The sequence below is a fragment of a genome, unplaced genomic scaffold, assembly GCF_019419815.1.
Source record: "Pyrus x bretschneideri cultivar Hongxiangsu unplaced genomic scaffold, Pyrus_bretschneideri_v1 Contig13, whole genome shotgun sequence".
NCBI lineage: Eukaryota > Viridiplantae > Streptophyta > Magnoliopsida > Rosales > Rosaceae > Pyrus > Pyrus x bretschneideri.
Window position 1 is genome coordinate 8044130 of NW_025999424.1, and position 17871 is coordinate 8062000.

The 17871-nt window shown below is 37.9% G+C and overlaps 3 protein-coding genes across 4 annotated transcripts; all 3 read right to left on the minus strand.

Annotated features, from left to right (window-relative positions):
• Window positions 1–1073: 1073 nt before the first annotated feature.
• Window positions 1074–4197, minus strand: LOC103951807. 2 transcript variants are annotated; one of them, XM_009363265.3, is made up of 6 exons: window positions 3607–4197; window positions 3201–3503; window positions 2574–2613; window positions 2077–2329; window positions 1779–1857; window positions 1074–1574 (listed from the first exon to the last, which is right to left on the minus strand). In XM_009363265.3, exons 1-6 carry the CDS (start codon window positions 3721–3723, stop codon window positions 1389–1391), a joined length of 978 nt encoding a protein of 325 aa, XP_009361540.2. In that variant the 5' UTR covers window positions 3724–4197; the 3' UTR covers window positions 1074–1388. The 2 variants fall into 2 exon arrangements, with proteins under 2 accessions (XP_009361540.2, XP_009361539.2); XM_009363264.3 differs by having other exon boundaries at window positions 2077–2344; window positions 3607–4196.
• Window positions 4198–6596: 2399 nt separating this feature from the next.
• LOC103951802 (indole-3-glycerol phosphate synthase, chloroplastic-like) lies at window positions 6597–9627 on the minus strand. The gene is made up of 8 exons (XM_048579275.1): window positions 9382–9627; window positions 9003–9272; window positions 8660–8836; window positions 8218–8292; window positions 8080–8124; window positions 7817–7981; window positions 7450–7528; window positions 6597–6943 (listed from the first exon to the last, which is right to left on the minus strand). Exons 1-8 carry the CDS (start codon window positions 9523–9525, stop codon window positions 6708–6710), a joined length of 1191 nt encoding a protein of 396 aa, XP_048435232.1. The 5' UTR covers window positions 9526–9627; the 3' UTR covers window positions 6597–6707.
• Window positions 9628–11844: 2217 nt separating this feature from the next.
• Window positions 11845–15762, minus strand: LOC103951801 (ribulose-1,5 bisphosphate carboxylase/oxygenase large subunit N-methyltransferase, chloroplastic). The gene is given in 15 exon segments (XM_009363259.3): window positions 11845–11937; window positions 11939–12013; window positions 12396–12518; window positions 12637–12768; window positions 12846–12948; window positions 13085–13257; window positions 13356–13436; window positions 13529–13600; window positions 13925–13978; window positions 14097–14154; window positions 14305–14388; window positions 14515–14678; window positions 15329–15546; window positions 15549–15608; window positions 15611–15762. Coding segments are annotated over 15 exon segments (1509 nt in total). The 5' UTR covers window positions 15690–15762; the 3' UTR covers window positions 11845–11904.
• Between the last annotated feature and the right edge of the window lie 2109 nt (window positions 15763–17871).

Here is a 17871-nt window from a genome sequence, read left to right on the forward strand (position 1 = left end):
CCCTTTCCTTCATTTATGGGCTTTAGCCAGCGAGGCAGGGTTTGGTTCCCAATAGGATCCTCATCAGATTCTCTTTGTGAGCATTCAGGAGATTCGTGAATGATGTCCGTTCATCGTACATCGTACGATCAGTTTTTATCAAATATTATTTGTGTTCAATTTTAACTAAAAAATTTAAAATAATTTCTGACCATACGATATACGATAAACGGATTCTCAAATCCTCACAAAGAGATCCGGATTCAGTGTGATTCAATAGCTTGACCCACTAGCCAATGGGAACACTCCACATAGGATGATGTTTTGCCAAGTGGAGAAAGGAAAAGGATTTGACGATCGTAACCATTAATCGTCATACAATCAGAAATCATTTCAAATTAAATTTAAAATTTAAAATTTAAAATTAAATATAAATAATACCTAACGTAAACTAATTGAATAATGTACAATGAACAATCAAGATCACGAAATCTTAAGATCCCTTAAAAAAAATCCAGCGTGGATCCTTTTCGGTGAAAAAAAAAAGCACGAATTTCGCTTGCGTGGGATGCGATATCAAACATCGCCATTCTGTTAGAATATATATTTTTTGTTTATTTTGGTAACTCGAGTGATTTGATGATATTTTCCAAAAAAAAAAAAGAGGAGCGATTTGGTTCAAATTTGGGGTCAAGCTGCAATGCTACGTGAGATTCGGCTACAAAACTATGTCCCACCATGCGGTACGGATTTATGCAAGAGCTGACCGTTTCCACTTTTATTAGACTCATGTATCCGTTGAATTTTCCAGACCACTATCTTTGTTCTCTTCCTTATTCTTTTCAGTTCACAAATGATCGATCCATCGTTACGAGATGGGATACACCACAATGGCATTTTTGTACAAGTCCGCCCTCGCTGGATCTTTTGCCATCGCAATTAGCATGGAATTTTGGAAAATGATTTCCTCACTCATTTTTTCCCTCCATGCACACCGCTATTTATCTTCTAATAATTCGACCGAATAAGGTAAAGAATAATCAAACAAACAAAAAAAAAATGTGTAGGAGAAAAAAGTTAAAGACCACACGTAATTATCCTCAAAGCAAATGCACCAACTGATATACCAGATTTTACAGCAGAAGCATCACACTGAAAATTCACAATTTAACCGAATTCCAAAAAACCTTCGGTTCAGCCCAGATTTTACAAACCAAAATTTTAAGTACATCCATGTACCTTTGATTCAGCCCAGATATACATATAGGAGGTGGTCGGAGGTGCCTCATTTGCTCGTCACGTTTACATTTTGGTGCAGTCAGAGTGCGTCGCCTTCGTTGCAGATAACACATATCTGCAACGTAACAAAAAGTATTCACAAGGACTTAAGCTTTAAACGTTTGTCATCTCTACACCAGATCAGACAGCTGCAAGATCCTTCCCTCTTCAATAACTAATCTCTGCTGAATCATGCATTGATGCTTGGCAAATTGCTTAAACAACTCACGTAGCTGCTTAGCCTGCTCGTACTCTTTAGTCCCAGAAACGACAACCTTCAATTCATTGCAAGTTCTAGTTCTGCTCTCTAATACTTTCTGCAAAATCAATAAGAACGGTAATTTTAGAGGAAACCCGGTGCTTTTATACACTAGTTATTTCATGTTCTATCAGGTTTTCGTGCATACAGTAGTTGCGTCCAATGATCAATGATTAGTCAACGAAACGCTCTGGCTTCTAGAATGACATTTCACCGTTATAATCATTAGCCGCATACACATGAAGAATTAAAGGAAACTGACCTGAGATGCAAGTGCGAATGTTTCAGTCACTGCCTTTAGCGAGTCATGTAACGGTAATTTTTCAGTCACGAACCAAGGCCTGTGGAGAAAATACAAAACGATGAAAATTTTAACAATCAATCAACAAATCAAGGGGTTCAGAATGCCAAAATTTACATCCAGGTTCCAGCTGGCTGTTTAAGTTACATAAAGGCCGTAAAATCTTTTGCTTGGATATCTAATTACTAAATTTTAACAAACACCATTTTAAGACTAGTTTGCGTGATTTATAATTACTGGAAAGAGATTTACACTATACCTTCCTCCCGAGGAAACAATGATGTGATCTGGATTCTCCAAAAAGGCCAATAACTTGTCAAAGTTCCTTTTGCTGTGCAACAGAATGCCTCCTCGTGCATATATCTCTAACAACTTACTTGGCGAAACAAATGCTTGACATGAGATTGAAAGTTGTTGATGAATAAACTCCATAATTGTTGATGGCAATAACCCCTTCTCAAGATTGTCTATGATGATCATATGCGGCACCCCTCCAATATCTACGTCATGTCCTGTTCGTTCATATACTATATACAAGATAAAGTAACCAATAGGTTTGACTAGTTTAAATATAGTACATTAATATGTGGAGAATATTCACGGTGATCAACTACTTCCAACATCAGATTTCACCGAAGAGCTTTATTTAATCATCCATTCAAACTAAATGGATCATAAATTTAGATTTTACATTCACCTTTGCCTTTGAAGAGTAGTTAAAGATTAAAAAAAGAACTTAAGCAAATCAGTACAAACCTTTGACATGACCTGAGGACAACCTAGAAGGCCTTGTTTCCTGCAAAAAAACGGCCAAGCATACGAAAATAAAAAAAAAAAAAGAAAAAAAAGCCCGCATCAATCATCCAAACAATATACCACAAGCATTCAGCACACATGTAAAAGACGAGGAGCCACACAAAGTTCCTGTCAGGTCTCAAAAGCTTAAGATTTTCGACAAACTTGTCAACATCCATGGACAGGGGATCGGAAATCCCACTACAAACCATATAATTAAATTCCCAAACTCTCAACCTCCCAAGTCAGCTCTATTTCACTCACTCCTGTTCTGCTTACAATCTTACAATCTTGCACGCTATCGGAAACTCACCCGCGCAAATTCTCGTTTCCTCTTACATTAATCTTGCACACTATTAAATACCACCAAGCAGTCTATATATTATTATCATATGGGAAAAATAGAAGAAAAAAAATCCTTCAAAAATTAGGAAAAATTCAAGAACAATAACCCCATCCAGCAAAGGAAAGCAAACTCAAATCGAAATGAATCCAGACTAATTCTAACAAAGATCAAATGCAGCAGGCAGCAGCACAATTCCAATTCAAAAGCTAAACATCTTCGTACACAAGTAACCAGAAACTTGCCTGATTTCGGCGTTGAGGAAAGCCGGGGGGCCCATTTCGGCCATTGCTGGCAGCAGCAGCTTCAGCAGAACTCACATTCGAATCCGAAAAGCCAGTTGCTTCAATTCTCTTCCTTACCAAGTTCAGAAAAGAGGTGAGCAGTGGATTCAGTTCGCCATCAGCAACCGGAGGCAGGACTTTGCAAATGTGCTCGAGAGCTTTGGCGGTCAGCGTCCTGGCGAACGGACCGTGCTGCCATGAGAGGATGAAGGTGCATGTGCATTGTTCTTCTCCGTTTGCGAACACATGCTTACTATGCACAACCTAATCATCATTACTCACCGATTAATCACCTAATCAAGCCATGATTAAGCAGAAATTAAGACTACAGAGAGGCGGAGGGAAAATTGGGAAAAAGGTGACTGACGTCATCCACGACGGCGTCGTAGAAGCGGCGATCGTCGGGGAGAGCGGAGTGAGCGGCGCAGACGATCACCCCCCTGTTCACCTGAGAGCACTCCGAGTCCTGAAGCTGAGCCGACATGGACCTGAACCGAGATCCTCAACTCGGCCACGTCACTCACCGACCTGAAGTCGTTGGCGTCGACGAACTCGTCCTGGTCGTCGCGGAACCCGGCGAACTTGACTCTCAGTCTCATGCCGTCGCCGCCACCGCCATTGCCGCCCTCCGTCTCGATACTCACGTCGTACCACGCGTCGTCCTTGTAGGACCTGAACTCCATCGCCATCCGCGCGTCGCCGTTCCGCCACCACCTTTCTCTTGGAAAATCGACTTGCCTGCTGCTTTTGCCTTTGTTGGTGGCGTTTCGCTTCTTTCGGTTACGGCTCGCTGGCAGGCGTGAAGCGCATGCTATGCTGTGTCAGCGGAGCGACCGCAACTTTGCCTCCATGACATCATCATCATGCGCTCACTGTAATTTTCCCACTTTTTTTCTTTTGGATTTCTAAAATTCACTTGAACAATAATTGAATAATTCACGAGGGTGTGTGAATAATTTTGATGTAATGCATATAATATATTTATTTATTCTCTTATTCAGACGTTAATGTATATTAATTTCGTCGTCTATTTTATCATTTTATTCAAACGTTAATTTTTTGTTAATAGCAGAATTGGCAAAATTACACTCTCAATAAACCTACAAATGAATCGAACGACAATTGCTATCATCTGGATGATAGACAAAATATTGACATAAGGAGAAAGAGGAGAATTTGCCATAATAAGTAGTCAGTAAACAATATTAATGAACTTTATTGATAGACGGTGAGTAAAGAGATGTTTGCATGTATACTGACACGTCATTTAGTGAAGCTTAACATTATTGAGATCATGAGGGGAGAGGAAACTATTGTAACGTCAATTAGGATTTGAAAATTTTCCTTGTTAAGAGTACAAAACAAAAATGCTCTCCGCTACGAAAAGGGGGTATTTAGATGGAGAGGATCCTCTTTGGATTCCTTCTACCAAATCCTCTCAATCAATCAATCTGGGATCTTAAAATTTAATCAAACAGCTAAAGTTACTAAAAAGGCAATCCTAGTACAATTCACTTTACCCTTTATTTTGTCATTATCGTTAAAACTCAAAGTTTTGAAATCATTTTCATTAGTTTTCCATTTTATTTTTATTAAAGGATTGTTTGTAAATATTTTTGAAATGACTAAAAGTGCTTTTAGACAAAATGTTTTTGAATTCCAAAAGCACTTAAATGCACTCTGCAAAAAGCACAAGGATCAGTCCCAAAAACGTTTTCACTAAAAATGATTTTAACCATTTTAAAAAGCACTTCTAAACGAGTCCTAAAACACATTGAAATTTGTCCTACCATTCAAGTCTTTCCTATAAAAGCAGTTGGAAGTGCTTATTCTCCAAAAAGCAATTCTATAACACAAAAACACTATTAAAGTTAGGGCTGGAAAAAAATCCCGAAAATCCCAAACCAAACTGAAAAAATCCCAAACCCAAACCGAAAAATCTCAAACCGAAACTATCCCGAACTTTGGTAATCCCATACCGAAAAATACCGAAATATTCAGTATGGAATTGATTTCCAGATTTCTTTTCTTCGGTATTCCCGAAGTCCCGAAATCTTCTTTTATTTGTGGTTCCTACTTTCCAGCGCTACATCTGCAAAGAACAATGAAAAAATAAAATAAAAAGCAGAGCCTTTCGGTTCCACTGGCAAAGGAACAAAAATAAAATAATATGGAAAAGGCATGTGATGGTGATGCCTTGTCGGTTTGGGATAAAAGCACAAAGCTTTTTTGGAAACTAAAAGCACAAAGCTTTTGTTTTGGTTTTGAATCTTGATTCTTGAGGCAGAGAGAGAGAAGCAGTCTTCGTGTTGGGAAGCAGAGATAGGAAGAAGCTCTCTCGTCTCTGGCCTCGACCCATTTCTCTCTCTATCCTCTCTGAAGCTCTCTCGTCTCTGGGTTATGAATCCTCAGCGCTGCGCATGCACGATTCATAACCCACAACAAATAATTCCATTTGATGATCACTGAAGCTCGAGAGAAAAAGATTGGATTTTTGCATGTGGGTTCTGAAGGATTTGTGCAGAAATGGCATAAGAACATGTGATTGTGAAGAGGAGTGGGTGTGGCCGTGTGGGGTTGGGAGCGAGGTGGACTCAGAGTCGCCGCCGTGCTCGAAGAAAAAGATTGGATTTTTGCATGTGGGTTCTAAAGGATTTGTGCAGAAATGGCATGAGAAGATGTGATTGTGGAGAGGAGTGGGTGCGGGGTTGGGAGCTAGGTGGATTCGGAGTCGTCGCCGTGGTCGTTGCTTTCTGAGAATGGTGGAGGTGGCGGAGGAGAATGGTATTAAGATCTCTCAGGAGGAGGCTTGTGAAGAAGCCACTGGAGATGGCTGGTGTTGGCTGCGTCCTGAACCGTACCAAAAAACCGAAAAATATTCGGGAATACCGAAATAATCGAAAGGCAAAATTTCGGATCGGTTTCGGTTGCTAAAATCTCATCCCGAACTTTTTCAGTTCGGTATTTGGTATATAGTTTTCGGTTCGGTATCCCTATACCGAACCACCCCTAATTAAAGTCTCTTTGGGACTACTTCAGTAAGGCTAAAAGTGCTCTATAGCGGTAAACTATGTTAAACTTGTTCCATCAAGTTCATTAGAAAAATTGTACCTTAGTTAATGTAGGACTGGCGTTTTGCTCAAAACTTGGCACTCATTGTTTGGCTATAGTTCCGCAACAAGTTTAACAATTTTCCTCGACAACTTGACGGAATAGGGTAACCTAAGACACAAAACGAAAGCATAAGGGATCGAAGTCACACAACTGCAAGTTTGGAAAAGTGAGATTCTCGTCAAAGCGCACGAGCTAGAACGAAAAACTGAGTTACAAATCTCTCTATCACAACTCACAAGCAGCTGAGGCATCCAAACTTATTCCACTTTACTCATTGACACATAAATACAATGTCACATTCTCAGGTCCAACTTAAGTCTCTGTTTGAACTTTTTTCGGTCTCCCTAAAGTGACTTACAAGGAAATGTCTTTACCGAAAAGTTCAGCTATTCCCTTCTGAGGGTCATTCTGTTTCACAATCGACTCTCCTACCAAAACCGCTTTGACACCAGCTTCTTGTACATAGGCAATATCATCCGGCGTAAACAGCCCAGATTCTCCTACCACAATGATGTCTCTCTGACGGATCAATTCGCCACGCTCTCCTTCAAGAAGCTTCTTTGTGTTACTAGTATCAACCTTAAATGTTTCTGCAGTCGAATCAAATATAAGGTTATCATATTGCGATTAAAGTTCACACTGCAATACACAGCCCGATTTGACAGATAGCAAACATGAATATCGGCAGGTTCAACGTCATCCCCTTCTATATATAGCTTGCCGACCCATCTTATTCAAACCCTATCAACATCCTCACTTAAAAAGAAATTAATAATTTAATTAATATAAGAAGACTGAACTACCAATTATGGTGCCTGAACCACACACAGTCATTATGCCTATAATAATGCATATTAGGGGGCAAAAGGGGAAGGTGTTTTGAGGATCCTATCACAAATTCAAACAGGAAGCACATTATTGAAGGCTTTCAAAAAGCTCCCACATATTACTGCAAAATACTGGTTGACGGTTAATAACGTTAGTCTTTCATAAATATAGATAATAGATAAAGATGAAATGATCAGCAAACAGCCATATTGTAAATGACAAGAAGTATCATAGCATAAGCCAATTCACAGAGCTTAGGAAATTTTACCAAGATTGCGGTTGTTGATGCCAATAAACTCAACCCCCTCAATGGCCAGAACACGGTCCATTTCCCTCTCATCATGCACCTGTAACAATGTAACACACAAGATGTTTCGGGATTAGATTTCATTGGATATGGTTTTTTCTTTTTGACAAAAGGATACACATACACACGCACACACAAGGATATGTTGTAACTGATGCATAACTCTGTATCCAAACGAAGCCCAGAATAGGCCAGACATTAAAGAATCGTAAAATCAGTCTAACTCACATAGACAAGGGCGGATTTTCCCAGTTGAAACCCACCAAACTTCCAACATACAAACAGAAGTACAAAAAACTAATAATGGAGAAAGAAGTGCAACTCAAACCTCAACAAGTGTTGCCATGCCAAGCATCTTGCAGATCTTTGTCATGTATTTGATGTCAAGGTCAGGCAAAACAGCAGCAATCAAAAGAATTGCATCTGCACCTTTGGTTCGAGCATAGTAGATTTGCCAGGCCTCAATGATAAATTCTTTGCACAACAGAGGGCACTACATATTTTGCTAGTGTTAGAAGAATAATTATACCCAAAGTACATCCTAGCATGTGCAGAATACTACAAAATGAGGAACACTGCTTACGGACAAACCTTAACTCCAGCATTTCTTATCGCCACCATATTTTCATAGCTTCCCTATATTTATTGAGCAAAAAGCAAGTGAGATACAGCTATAGTTTTGCTTTTAACGTCAATGACTTCTAAGAGAGATCAAATTGATTTGCTCACCTGAAAATACTTTTCATCTGCCAAAACACTAAGACAAGCAGCTCCCCCTTTTTCATAAGCTTGTGCAATTTCAACCTATCATGATAATTTATAAAAGAACAAGAACTGGTGAGATTGGGGGAGAAAATCATTTTCACATACATAGAACAATGACCGGGGGCAGCTATCCCCACTCAAGTTCTCTTTTCTCAAAAGTTACAGAGTTATATTAGAAATGAATCAACACACACATGCATACAATGCTTTTGTTCCATTACAAGGAGGATAACAAATACATCCTGATCAGAATTACAGTTTTTAAGGTTTGAAAAATAGACAATGATACTTCCTCTATTCCGATGAGCATGAATTCATTAGTTCAGCACACTGAATCTCATACAGGCACAACAGGAATAGAAACACTCCCAAACACAGGAATAAGGATGAAACAATGCAGACTTACCGGATCAAAATTTTCTCTCAAAACTCCTCTACTTGGGGATGCCTTCTTCACTTCAGCAATCAAACCGGGCAGACCAGTTCGTGAATGTGCTGCCCTCAGAGCTCCAACAAAATCCCTCACAGGAGGAGCATTGTCAAGAGCTTTCTTCAATGAATACAGAGGTTGCCTCTGCTTCAACTGAATCAACATCATTAGCAGTAGCCAAATTAGTAACACATCATATATACAAAACTTGACCAAATCACTCTGCTTTTTTTTATCCAATTGGGTCTTCAAAACCCCCAAAACTTTTCGATTTATCGAACAACCCAATTCACCAAAAACACAAAGCTGATGACTTTACCTGAGCAACTTGAGTGTCCTTGTGCCATATGATCTCCTCCAGAATATTCCGGGGAGTGTTGCCCTCGTTCTGCAACCGGAACTCGAAAGGTCCCACGTAGTGCTGAGGAGGTCCTGTGGGAGGCCTCCTCCTGATTCTAATTCCCTGACTCGCAGCCACCTCATTGTGGTACATACCCACCTCCCATTCCTTGATTTCTAGCTCTACTTTCTCCGGCTCCGGTTCGCCTTCCACTGCAACCGCCGACGGCGGAGTGCCCTTAGACTCCATCTAATAAAAGACAAACAATTACCCATAAATTCGAACACCATTTCAATGCAGTTCAAAGTAAAATCCAGAAACTGTAGAAGAAAATTAAGAAATCTGAAAAACTAAGAACCTGCTGAGCTCGAACAATAGAGCAAGACGACGACGGAAGAGAGAGCGAGTTCACTCTACGCGCGTCGAAAGCAGAGGCGGAAATGGGTTTTCTGGGGCGGGAAGAGAGAGAAGCAACAGCCCGGAAGGAAGCCAAGCCCTCCATTGTTGGATGGGGATTTGCAGAGCCAAAAAGAAAGGGAATGTCTTTGGCACTTGCTTGGGGCTATGTGCTGGAGAAAGTAAAATTATCTGAGAAGTGAGAGTTATAAGTGGTAAGAAAGCATTGGTCATTAGGAATTATTAGGATTAGGGTTTATGATTAATTAGGAATTTGGGGTTGATTGTGAGAGGTGGGGTGTATCATGTATGTGAGATTTGCTTCCATTTTTAGAATTTGATTTATGTTTTCAGGTGGGGTATTCAATTGAGAATTGAGAGATTTTAATAGATTTATAAATCCATAGATTTTTATGGAGTTTTAATTTATTTGTAGATATTTCATATAAAATTTTGATTCAATTTTCTCGAAATCTCATGGAAAGATGTGAAATTTGTGGATGCTTAAAATACACTACGAAATCTTTTCAATTCCCTCTAATTCTTCAACTTTATCAAATTCTTTAAAATCAAATTCTAATTGAATACACCTAGAATGTAATAAACTTCTTTAAAATCTTAATTGAATACACCCAGATTTCTAAAGATTTTAATAAACTATTTTAAAATTTTAATTAAATACACCTTGAATTTCAAAAAATCATTTAAAATTCTGATTGAATATCTCTAGATTCATTAACAGAATTAAAATATCTCAAAATCACTATTAAATACATTATTTTACTTTCCTTCTATTTAAGGATTTTTTTTTCCTTTTTTGGGTAGATTTAATCATTTCTTTTTTGCTTATCAGTTTTTTTACAATATTTCATTCTAAATTATTTTAATTTGAGTAGTGTTGTCCACGCATTTATTTTTATTTTTCACACATCCTTTAATTATCAATCAACCAAATTAAAATTAAAAAAAAAAAAAACAATGACAAAAAAAATAATAATAAGTGTGAAAAGTAAGCCGTTATACTTTTTTTTTGCTCCACTCAACAAAAAGTGAAAACCGTTATACTTTTATTTTGGTGAGTGGGAACGTTATACTGGTTTTCTCTATTATAATTTATACTTCATATTTTCAACAACTATATTTATAGGAATATAATTTTCTCACCTCCTATTCCCACTCTTTTCCTTTTCCTCCTCTCAAACTTTATTTTTTGTCTTATTTTCTTTATAGAAAAATCAATATAAAATATTGACGTGATTTAATCGTAATTATTTGAAATGAGAAAATGAGAGAGAAATTAGGAAAGAAGAGAATCTTCCTCCATATTTATGAGCTTTGAACTTTGAGAAAGTGGAAATGGAGGAAGATTCTCTACCTTTATATTCTCATCTTCTACCATCATCTCCTCTCACACATTGTTTTTTGTTTATTATCTCTATAAAACAATCAATATAAAATGTTGATGTGACTTAACCATGGCCGTTCAAATAGGAGGACATGGAAGGGTATAGAGATTAGGAAAATAAAGAATCCTCCTCTAGTGGAAATTGGTTGACACTACTCCCAATAACCATTGACCTCAATTTTTTATATTTTTAACAATAACAAAAAAAAAAAGATAATGATAGGGAGATTAAATTTGAAGACTAAATTTGCGAATTAAATGATGTGTCACCAATAGGAATGAACACGTTTATCAACGTTTAAATGATAAACCAATCATTAACTTCCATGTCCTTTAGTTTTCAAAACTTTGTCTACAAATTTAGTCTCTCTAACATTGTCCAAACAAAATTGTTACAACATTTTCAAATGAGATGTCAAAAAATCTACGTGGACGGTTTGAAATAAAAAAAAGGAGATACCAAAATTCTACATAAATTAACATTCTCCACTTTGCTGTCAAATTTAAAAGCAACGTAAAAAATTTCTTTTTGTTTTATTTAGTGATGAGCCCACATATTTATTTATTATTAAAGTTTGGGCCCACTTAATTTTATAAATAACCAAAGAAAATTAATTTGACATTTCAGTTAGAGTAAGCAACTTTAAAAATGTTATTTTGCCACAACAGCTATAAAAACAAAATTTGACATTTTAATTTGATATCTCAATTATAGATGATCATGTAAATAAAATCGCGTTACAACGACGGATAAAATTTGGCACCCTGGCACTTTAACCAACTACATTGATGAATTTATTGAAATTGGTCCAAAGGTGTGGTAGCTAGCATGAAGGTGGAAAGAGAGTTCATGACACATACTATAATACAATCAAATCAACCAGAAAAACCTCAAAGTTGTAGCATTTTTCTTGCTTCCTTTGGTAGTTACATGTTCATGGCATCGTATGAATTAGAACCTCAACTCCTTTCCAAATGAAGGCTGTCTCAATTGATTTGGTCCCAAAAGTCACAAAAGAAATGCCACTAGATGTAGCTTGAGCAAAAAGGGCAGGGCTCATCAGAAATCCCAGCAGCACATCATGCTTGCTTGAAGCTCTTCTCACTTGAAAAACTTTCGGAATCCGTTGAAGATTGTTAGAGCTTTCAGTTCACCGCTTCTTATGTCCCTCAATCTCCTTCTCAGTATCTGAAATCAGTCACAACTTCGTATCAGCCAAACAAAACAAGGCAGATTTTGCTATGAAGCACAACAGTAATGCATAATCCTTGCAGAAGACATGCAATCTCAGCCGGAACTTTTATTGTTTAAGTTCTTGAGCTCATAAGATCAACTCATTACTCATCCACAATTTTCAGTTATTCTTTTTTGAAAATCTCCGGTGATCACAACGCTTTCAGCTAAGGTAAAGCAGAAACATATGAGGCACAGAGCACAGAGTGAATCAAAGAAGCATTCACAAGAGCTGAGCTGTGTCAAAACTTAGAGTAAAAGCACACAACAGATGAAACCTGCTTCAGTCTTAGTAGAACAATCAATCTATAGAGAACGAAAGATGTAATTTTCTTACATATTGGGCACGAAATAGGATTCTCCGCTCACTAGTACTCAAGTCTACCGCTAGCTGTTTCAGAAACAACCTTCGGTTTAGTTGCTTTGGAGACGTCACGTCCAAATCCATGGATCCACTTGCCTGTCAGCGAAAAATCAATTGTGGGTTTCAATGTTTAAATCTCTCAGCTTCAACCGATCTAGAGTGTTCATAGAGTCATGGACAGATGTAGAAATTCTGTTGCAAATTAGTCCCTCACCTGTAAGAATTTGTTATACTTTGATATGCTGGCTTCACAGGTGTCCAGTATAAACTGTAACGCTTCTTCCTCTATTTCACTGTATTGTAAATCCTTCTTCGCTGTAGATTTGTTTGACGCTGCAGCAGCCATCTACAGTAAAGAACTTTCAGATAATGTTCAACAATATGGAAACTTTGATTAACAATAGGAAGCTAAAACTGTTGCACCTCGTCAAATTGTCCCCTCATACTTGGAGGACTCACAGCTAAATAAGCGTACGCCATTAGCTCCAATGGCCAACCGGTGATTTGTATAGGATAGCACTGAGATCTGCTTGATAAGGTATCCCAGATTGGTACAACGTAAAGGAGGAACATAAATTTTGGAGATTCAACTGAAAGAGGGAAAGGAATGGAAAGAGTGACTGAAGACTAAGCATGATTTTTCTGAGCTATCGGGTACTCACGCTGACAATCCATACTTTCTCAAAACTTCCAACTTCTCCTTATAACATTTGTCGGATTTTGAAAGCAACAGTGGCAGCTCAACAGAATCTCTAGGGTTGGTGCCCTCCCTTGGAACAAACCCATAAGATAACAACAGCTCTCCGTTAGATTTCTTTCCGTAGGAAATGAAAACCTGCATTAAGTGACCAAAAGCATCACTAGAGGTCTTGATTTCTTTGCAACTTCAACAATGGATTTAGACCTAAAGTTGTGAAAAAAATTATTGTTTACCTGCTCACCTGGCTCATATGCCATATCTGTTGAAAAGACAACTCCCTGTGACGATTTATCATAATCCAAGAATGCGTCTACCTACACCAGTCAAATTAAGATGCACAATGCGAGTAAAATCTGTGCAGCTCATACTTCGGGTTGTGTTTATTAAAAGAGACTCATTGACAGACCTTACAACTATGATTCAGCATATCTGCCCAAGGAACCAACGCAACCTTTCCACCCAATGAGGGTAACCGAACCTGTGCTTAGGAGAAAGAAGATGTTGAGGTCATGTTTTCGACAAATCACTGTGCTTACGAAATATCCAATATCAGACTTCAGCCTACTTCTGGATTTCATATCAGAATTTTAGACCTAGAAGCAGTAACTAGAGAAATTTTGAGTAATTCCTTCCAATTAATTGACGGTGACATCATTACACATCATAAATTTGTGTACTTTACTTATATTAACAACCAAATCGTCATCATCATCACACACTGAACACAATTTGACACCATTCTGCAGATACAGAAACAAATTTACGATGGCAGTGTCATTATCAACAGGACTAGTTAACTCACCAAGCGGGAGAAAAGAATTCCAAATGACCATTTGAAGGTTTCAATGTTGAACACCTGTAAACAAAACATGGAGCGGAGTAAAAGAAGTTGCACATGGTGAAAAACTGAAGAAGATATGTGGCTATATTCAACACTAGCTACACGCATTGAGCTCATCGTTTAAGTTTAATACCTCTTCAGGAAATAAAGCAGGATACTTGGAAAATATCCTCATCCTTAAATCGTTGTATCTGCACCAGAGAGGAGTAAGTATTCAACTCCATAACTACGAGATCATGATTCATGAAGTTGGACTCACGGAAGCACTGTTATCATTCGAGAATAACATACGACAAATATTTCAAATGAAGAAAACTACACTAACAAATACAAGGCCATACGTTCCAACAACATTAGTAACTCTTTCAATCGCCCGCTGCCTGATTTGTGATGCTTCCAAATACCGGTCAAGTTCTTCACGAGTCCTGAAAGGATACATAAAGGCTGTAGAAAAATCTGAGAGTAGACTCTTCCCAAAGTAAATGACAGACTCGTAAAATTCCGCCATCAAAACATGGACAGGAGGTAGTTACTAGTTAGTTAGTACTTACCAGTACAGAAGGGAATAAGGCTGTCTTGGTAGGGCAGAGATATAGTTGCTCCATCGAGAAGATTGAAGGTAACTTGCTTCACTAATCAGATAGGTTGCCAGAAATGGCCAATCAGGTACACCGTTTTTCTTCAACACGTCACCAGCCTCACCGCGAGTCCATTCCTAACATTTACAAACACGGCAAAACAAGCACTTTCAGAATGGCTGCACTAGGAATAACATTTGGCCGAAAAAGTTAAAATTGCTTATGGGTTATAAAAGCACTTAGAAGCGCTTTCTAGAGAAGCACCTAGTTTTCAGAAAACACTTCCAAATGCTTTTTCAAAAAGCACTTGAATTTTTAGTAAACATTTAATGTAATTCTATGATAGCACTTATGAGCAGAAGTGTTTTCTAAAGAAGCATTTTCAACTGGAGTTGTACGCATTACACATAATTACTGGCAGTTAAACCACTATATTAAGGGACCCGCGTCAGGCCTAAAAGCACTTCTGGAAATATTTGACAGAAATACTCTAAATCTAAAGTGCTTTTGACAAAAACACTTTTAGTGCTTTTGAATTACAAAACACTTTTAGTGCTTTGCCGAGGAGCGCCAACAAATGTATCTTCAAGTGGCACTGCTTTACCAAGAAGCACTTCCAGGTAAAACCGCTTGTGAGGAGAAGTGCATCTTACATAAACACAAGTAAAAGTGCTTTCTAGAAAAGTACGTCCAAACAGGAGTGTCCAATTGGTGCACAAAACATATAATTACCGGCATCCAAATCACTACACAAATAAAAAACAAAGCAAATTTAGAAGAGTCTTACAGAGTCAGCAGTGATAAACAGAGAGGGAGGCACAAAGAGCAGCTTCTCCCCCTTCCTTATATTCTTCAAAGCAACCAGTCCCCTCTCCCCAACTTCCACTTTCTGTATCGCCATCTTCTGCGGCGGAAGCCCCGAATCAGTCAGCCATTTCTGCAGAGCAGAAGCGTTCTCCAAGGAGTCAATGTCGCAGCCCCACGGAATCTTCTGCGCCACCGTGGCTTGGCGCCGTCGGTCGTGGAGACCGAGCACTGAACTGGGTGTCTGCGGAAATTCAATGGAGCGACTGGAATGTGTGGATTTTGTGTTGGTGATGGAAGGTGGGGAGGAGAGTTGTCTGCAGAACTCTTGAAGCTTCAGCCATGGCTGACGAAAGCTCAGAGAGTAAAAGAGAGGAGCCTTATCTGAGTTTTATGGGTGTTTGGTTTGTGGTCGTTTTTGCCGTTACGAAAGGCGCCCTTTTGTTACCTTCCTTTCCTCATTTCTTTGTCTTGGGGTGAAAATGTAATGTTGGCATTTTATAGCAGCAATCATCGTCTTACGAAGACTACAGTTTAGTGACTTTTCAATAAAAATTTTACATGAGTGGATTGCTGAGTTTTATATTTGTATAATTTACCCCAAATCCGTCCGCCCCATGTAAAAAATGGGTTGTGTTATCCACACACATTTTTTTACTTCTTACATACCCTTTTTTACTTCTGTCCTTTGATCTTCTTCAATTTCTCTGATTCGACAGCCGAAAATAAGAAAGATGTGTGAAAAGTTAAAAAAGTGATGTGGATATCACATCCCGTAAAATATAAGGGTCAAGTTAGTCCTATCGTCAATTTTATTAACTTCTCTTTGAATACTAGGGGTAAATTAGCCATTGCATTTATCATATTAGACATTTCGATGTCACTCTTCAATATGTTTCACTGTTATATTATCGATACTTCAATTACATAATTTTTTATATTATAACGATACGTTTGATTAAATGATGAAATAGTCACATGTAACATAATCGGAGCATGCAATAATTTATAAACTAAATTAGAGGACGAAAACGAAACTCGAGTATATGTTTAAGAAGCATTGTTAATTGAATAGGGGTGAGCATAAAAACCGCCAAACCGGAAAACCGAATCGAACTATAACAAAAAAAGGGTAAAAACCACGTCGACCAAAAAAGTCAAACCAGAACAAAAACCGAACCGAATCATTTCAAATGATTTCGGTTCTAGTTTGAAAATATTAAGAACCAGACTGAACCGCTTTTAATATAAATTATTTTTATTTTTATATTTATATTAATAAGACATTTTTCCAAGAAGACCATATACATAAACCCAATATTGTTCTTCACTTCTCTCCCCCTCTTTCATTGTTTTATCACTTTTCTCTCCCTACATTATTTTTCTCCATTTTTTTCCAATATATTATGCATTATGTACATTTTAGTTTTAATTTAAGATCTACGCTTTGGTCTTGATATAAGCATTTCTATCTTTTGATTTATATTTATATGCCCACTTTCTATCTTCCGATCACAAATCTTGTAGATATAGTAGTGGAAACTCAAATTTACTTGAATTTGTGGTTGAAATATGTGTTTGGTATTAGAAGTAGAAAATTAGAAAAAACCATATATATAATTTTGGTTAGAACCGTAAACAGTCATGAACCGAATCGTACGGTTTTAGTAATAAATTTAAGCAGAACTGCACTAAGCCGAACCATTGAAATTTTCCGATTCCGATTCCATTTTGAGGGTGGAACTGGGCCGAATCAAACCGTGCCCACCTCCTACATTTCATAGTTCTTTCAACTTTTATTTTTGGGTAAATTACATAATACCCCATCAAGTTTGGGTGCAATTACAATTATATACATCTTTAAAACATTTCAATCTCATACATTTACTATTATTTTTTTTCAATTGCGTACAACCGTTAAAAAATCTGTTAAGTTAACCGTTAAGTGATAACGTGACAAATATAAAGTTTTATTTGTGATGACGTGGCTGCCACATTTATGTCATATGGCTAAACATTTAATAAAAAATTTAAACATTAAAATAATTAATTAAAGAAAAAAAACACAAATCTTCATCTTCTTCTTCCCCACATGAGCCACCCCTTCTCCCACCACCACCACCACCCCTTTCCCCACCCGAGCCACCCTTCTACCATAACCACCCCCATCCCCCATCACTTCCGCACCAACAAAGCTTCTTCCTCCAGAACTACCACCATCAATTTCCTCATCTACAAAGCCCGGAGCAACCCAGAAAACCCCAAGGCCTCACTATGAATTTTGCCCCACCTTCCTCACCACCTCAAACCCTTGCCTCGATTTCTTCTTCCAAGTCGTGTCCTCACCTGCTACCCATTTCTTCCCCCCATCTGCAACCCAAACAACAACCAGCAGCATGATCAAACAACAACCCCTCCGCCATAAAAAAAATATCCATATTTGTTTTCAACACAAGAATCAACCAAAAAAATATATAAGATCTGAAACAGATTACCCATAAAAAAAAAAATAAAATAAAAAAAAAG

What these genes read in the sequence shown, in the direction of transcription:
- LOC103951807 (XM_009363264.3), bottom strand. Translation starts at nt 3,723, where the DNA reads ATGTCGGCTCAGCTTCAGGACTCGGAGTGCTCTCAGGTGAACAGGGGG. An exon ending in ACGACGCCGTCGTGGATGAC is followed by an intron (nt 3,504 to 3,606) that starts GTCAGTCACCTT and finishes AATGATGATTAG; the next exon opens with GTTGTGCATAGTAAGCATGT. An exon ending in TTCCTCAACGCCGAAATCAG is followed by an intron (nt 2,614 to 3,200) that starts GCAAGTTTCTGG and finishes GTTTTTTTGCAG; the next exon opens with GAAACAAGGCCTTCTAGGTT.
- LOC103951802 (XM_048579275.1), bottom strand. Translation starts at nt 9,525, where the DNA reads ATGGAGGGCTTGGCTTCCTTCCGGGCTGTTGCTTCTCTCTCTTCCCGC. An exon ending in TGAGAGAAAATTTTGATCCG is followed by an intron (nt 8,293 to 8,659) that starts GTAAGTCTGCAT and finishes TTATCATGATAG; the next exon opens with GTTGAAATTGCACAAGCTTA. An exon ending in CAGATGAAAAGTATTTTCAG is followed by an intron (nt 8,125 to 8,217) that starts GTGAGCAAATCA and finishes CAATAAATATAG; the next exon opens with GGAAGCTATGAAAATATGGT.